The sequence below is a fragment of the Chinchilla lanigera genome, unplaced genomic scaffold, assembly GCF_000276665.1.
Source record: "Chinchilla lanigera isolate Chin_1 unplaced genomic scaffold, ChiLan1.0 scaffold00007, whole genome shotgun sequence".
Taxonomy (NCBI): Eukaryota; Metazoa; Chordata; class Mammalia; order Rodentia; family Chinchillidae; genus Chinchilla; species Chinchilla lanigera.
The window spans coordinates 24,733,564-24,738,920 of NW_004955408.1; the positions used below are offsets into that span (position 1 = coordinate 24,733,564).

At 37.0% G+C, this 5,357-nt stretch overlaps 1 protein-coding gene across 1 annotated transcript in view; it reads right to left on the reverse strand.

Moving 5' to 3' along the window:
- Positions 1 to 5,357, reverse strand: part of Fbxw11 (F-box and WD repeat domain containing 11) — a 131,046-nt gene that overhangs the window by 30,087 nt on the left and 95,602 nt on the right. Inside the window, exons 4-5 of the mRNA XM_005376332.2 lie at positions 3,031 to 3,217; positions 1,735 to 1,825 (exon numbers count right to left, since the gene is read on the reverse strand). Coding sequence (XP_005376389.1) covers positions 1,735 to 1,825; positions 3,031 to 3,217 — 278 coding nt within the window. The remainder of the gene's footprint in view (positions 1 to 1,734; positions 1,826 to 3,030; positions 3,218 to 5,357) is intronic.

Here is a 5,357-nt window from a genome sequence, read left to right on the forward strand (position 1 = left end):
TAACCTTTGGGGCTGGGGATTTAGCTCAGCGGCACAGCACCTGCCGGGCAAGCGCAAGGTCGTGAGTTTGATTCCCAGTACAAGAAAAAAAACAAGGTACCAGAAAAAAAAAAAAAAAAAAAAAAAAAGAATTGCACAAGATAAGCCCATTAAGGACTAGGGGAAGAGAAGCAGCTTAATGCAGAACTAAGCTTTTAAAGGTTGTTTTGTTTTTCAATTCTGGTCTTGGTGCAAAGGTGAGTTTACGCCTTATTTATATCAAAGTTAGATCACCATGCTGTGCTTTATCTTCATGCTGCCCAAGAGACTTTTGTAACTATTTGTTGCCATCTTGCAAATGTCTCTATTAACTTTCTTTTATGTAAGTAATTTGTAAAAGTTTCTTAAAATTTTTGCTTTTGCTTATTTAATTTTGAATAAAAGCTAAATTCATAAAAAAAAATGTTAACACTCAATCTCACCTACTAACAGTCACCTACTAACTGCAAGGACAATTTATTCTAAGTTTTGCACACTAATGGATCCATTAATCCCTAAACCTTATGATTTTCTATTATTTAACCCTCCCTAAAAGGTTATATTCTGGGTCATTTTAGAGAGCAGAACACTAAAAAAAAAAAAAAAAAAAAAAAAAAAAAAAAAAACCAACAACGTGTTTTAAATCATGATATTCTGGTCACAATCTGATTTACCGCTGGCAGAATGGTTCCATTAGTTCACATCTGACTGAAAAGGAGGGGTGGAGGTGGGGGAGGAGACAGGATCTAAAAAAAACACGTGTTTCTCCATTAATGAATTTTGGCACAATGACTTTTATGTCTATCACCTGGAGGAGATGATTACTTCACATTTGGGAAACTGAGTATAACTTTATGGGAGACGCAGCCTTACCCAGAGAAGGCTGAACTTTTCTGCCAAGGAGGAAATAGGGAAGTAACCAAGACCAGCCAGGAACACATGTGAAAGAGTTAATGAGAAATGCCTGTGCATGTCTTGCCTGGTTCAAGGGAAAGGGCTCAATAATAAAACCACACTAATTAGAACACATGAACAATATCAAACATCTCTAATGTTTCTCCTCAAGTTTACAGAGTTTTATGGGTCTGGGAAAGTTACATTCAAAGCCAAAATGGCCCAGGAGCATAATCTGCTCTAAAACCCACTTAACTAATATTTAGAATAATTTCTGAACCATTTTTATGAAAAATTATGGATAATTTACAGAGAAAATTAAGAATGTGCCTTCTCTTCTAGAGATGGCTCACAAATTTAAAACTATGATTACTTTTAAAAATGAGACCTTGTGCTTTAGAACATTTATCAAATTAGAATAAAAAGCTAAAAAAAAAAAAATTAGAATAAAAAGCTATTTTTGGATTAGTGATGAACTGGTAGCCTTTCAGAAGGGTTTCATGTCTTAGAAACGTTAGGTCTTACAAAAGACATGGCCTACTCTGAATAGCTGCAGATGATGCATGATGACATCTGCAAAAACTCAACTTAAAAAAATAAAACCTAGCTCCATGACTGATTGATTGATTTTATTTACTTATTTGTTTGTTCGTACCAGGAATTGATCTCGGGACCTCGTGCTTGCCAGGCAGGCACAATTCCGCTGAGCTATATTCCCAGCCCCAGCTCTGTGATTTTTAAACAAAAGAACACTCTAAGCACATACAGAAGATTGAGAACAAGACACAAAAAGCCCATAAAACAGATAAATCATAAAGTTACCTCTATATCCTGAATAATCTTTGGGTATAATGATCTATAAAATGAATTGGGAGGGCCATCTGTGGGTCTGTTTTTAAACAGGTACTGGTCCCTGGCAAATAAAAACAGATGTTACATTTTTGTACATAAAAGGGTAAATTTTATTTCAACATGGTGCTTACAAAGATCTTATCTTTTATGTTTTTTTAACTTGCATTGAGTTTTAATAGTTCAAAAGCAGAATTTCTAACAATAAAATTTTCAGAGACAAGTTTGGTTCAATTTACAGCTATCTGACATAATGCTGGCCTTTTATTTTCTGAATGCCAATACATAATAACAAAGCCTTTTGTTCTAGAGACTTTATTTAATAAGAAGTGGTACATAGAAAAATCTAACTTAGTCCATACCAAACTTCATCCCATACAGAAAATACAGCCCAGCCAGGCATGGTACCACATGCCTATTAATCCAAGCACTCCGGGAGGTTGAGGCAGGAGGACCCCAACTTTGAGTCCAGCCTAGGCAAACTTAGTGACTCAGCGAGACTTTGTCTTAAAATAAAACGGGCTGGGGATAAAGCTTAGTGTAAAGGTTCTAGGTTCAATGATACTCTGAGAAAAAGGAAGAAAGAAAAGAGGGAGGAAGAAAGATAGAGGAGAGGTGGGAGGGATTGAGAGGGCAAGGGAAGGAGCGAAGAAGAGAGGAGGGAAGGAAGGAGGCAGGAAGAAGGGAGGGAGGAAGAGGGGAAGAAGAAGGGAGGGAGGGAGGGAGGTAAACAAGGAAGGAAAGAAGGGAGGGAGAGAGGAAATACAGCCCTAACCTTTGCTCTCATCAACCCTGTACTTCCATTCATAGTTCTCTCTCTACATTAACTGGACCAGGCCACTGTCATGCATAGGGCTATAAAGCTGCATTTAAGTGCATGGGTTTTCTCTGAAAAATCTTGTCATTGTAGCTCCTATATCCTCAACCAGGAGTAACAACAAATAGCAAAATGGTATTATTTGACTCAGATTTTTCTTTTGTCTTATGTATCTTTTGATGATGGTATCACTGCCTAAGGAAAAAGCATAAATTTATAGCTCTGAAAAGCCAAATCACTTACTCAAACTAAATTTAACTCTTTAACAGTTACTATAGGAAATTTTGTGTTTCTAAAGAACTTCTAACTTCTTTAACTGCCCCCCCCCCGCAACTTTTGACCTTGTTTAAAATAGGCCAACACAGTTCCAAGTATAACTGCTTTCTTGAATAATCAAGCTGACTATGTCAAAGACTTTTTTTCCCAAAGAAATAAACAACTCAAGTACTTACCACCCTCTTCTTTCTGAAAGGCCTTTCCATAGAGGATCAGTGCGTACCATTCGTTCAATCAGCTTCTTCCAAAGCATTCCTTCTGAGATCACTCGCTGCCATTCTTTACATACCAGCTCTGCTGCACACAGAGATCTGGCATCCAGGTAGGAAAGAATGTTTTCTGCTATGTGATCTAAGCCTTGCTCTACAAAATATAAAAGGGAATGAAGGACTAGACAGGAAGGTAGAAATGCGCAACCATCATTTCCTTAAAGAAAAATAAATTCTGAACCAGCTAAAATATTTCAGTAATATCAAAAGGTCTACTGATACACAAATGTACAAGTGCTGTATATACACATACACATTTCATTTTAATTTTTTATTATAAAACAACTGATGGCAACTGTTTCCTGTGCAAAAGCTGACTCTGGAAAGCTCTGTGTTTGTCCTATTAAAATAATGACTTATTTTCATTTTCTTTTACATAATTCTTACAAAACGCCTATAGGGTAATGTCTCCCCATATTTTACAGATGAGGTACAGAAAGAAGCAAACACTCAAGGCTTTGCTGAGTGGTAAAGCCAAGACTAGAACTCAGGTTTCCTGTTACAAAATCTGTGCTCATTCCCCTTACTTACAACAAACCCTACCCAGCAGTCATGCCTTCTGTGCCTCCCTATGAGCTAAGAAAATCAAACAGGCGAAAGTGACGCACCCTTAAAAACTTATGAAAAGTTAAACGTAAATCAAATGTTAAAAATCAGTTGTGCTTAGATCTATTTTTGTCAATTGTTTTATCTTCTTATTGTGCATATCCACTTTATATTTCTGAACAGATAGTAAAAATCCTCAAAAGCAATAGCCACATGTTTACAAGTTTTGGAACTCTGGAAATTATTGGGTTTAACAGCCCACATAATTCAAGGGTCCTCACATAGATAATCACTCAAGATTCAATCTCTGCCCGACATTTACATAGAAAGAGAAGATAACTATTGGCAGCACTGTGCTACCTGTCGATTCCCTTTCAGTAGTTCTAGAAGTGTCCAATATAACTGCACGAAATGCAGCTCCTCTGCAAGTCTGTTCTGTCTAGAGATGAAAACACAGAATATATAGTCAGAAAATACCAATTTTATATTGGAGGTTCACTATCTACTAATTCTTACTATTTCTAAAAGATAAAACAAATATCAAAATGTCCCTTTGTCTTGGTTTTCTACCATACAAAATGGTAATCACCGGTAACAACTGCCCCTTCTCACACTAGTAAGAATCAGTAAGAATCAAATTAAACAGACTTATGAAGAGATTTTAAAGACAATAAAGCACTTTGCTAGATTAATGTTTGTTCTTTATCAAAATAAAAAGAAGAGGTAGAATAACTTTAGTTTACTGTTAAGGACCAGGATGCAAGTAAATCACTAAACTTTCAAAACCTCACTTTCCTCATCCTTATAAAATAGGGGAAATAATCTCTGCTTAATTTTGAAAATATCAAAATGAAATTATGTCTAACAACTGCTTTACAGCCTAGCACAACAACAGCACACACCTGTCACATGAGGTACTCAGAAAGCTGAGAGTGGAAGATCGTAAATTTGAGGCTAGCCTGGGCAACGTAAGTCAGATCCTTTCTCAAAATTAGATAGATAGATACACACAGAGATACATAGATAGACAGAGAGATAATACAGAGAGACAGAGAGAGAGAGAGAGAGAGAGAGAGAGAGAGAGAGAGAGGCAGAGAGATAGAGACAGAGAGAGAGAGGTTCAGTTGCACAGCATTTGTTTAGCATATGAGACTCTGGGTTTTATTCCTAGCACTCCTACTCTGGATTAGATCTAATACCTAAGGATAACGAAGACTTCACTGGGACCACCATCCTTTCTTATACTCATTATTATATTACAGTTAATACAGTCAAAGACTGAACTGCCTTCATCTAACAGTCACAGCAGACCCCCAAGATGGTGGCAATGAGTTAATCCAAAGCCTCGCCTTCAGAAATATCTATTAAAACAATGTTCCCCATATGTGAAAGTGTACAGCCAGTTGGAAAGGTTGGGGGCAGTTTCTTGCAGTTTATATTTACCCTTACTATAATTCACCTCCAAACCTCTATCTGACCCATTCATTTCAGTCTCTAGAATTCTGATTTTCATCATGCATCAGGTCTGCAGGATGGGCAATAGGAAGTTTTTATTCCAAGTTGTGGACAAATACGTTAAATGGGTCAGAACCAAGGACAGCACCCACGGTGCTAGCTATTTTCTCCAGGCTATCAACATCTGGGGAAACTGTCCCATGAAGATACTACCATCTTTATATCATTCATTC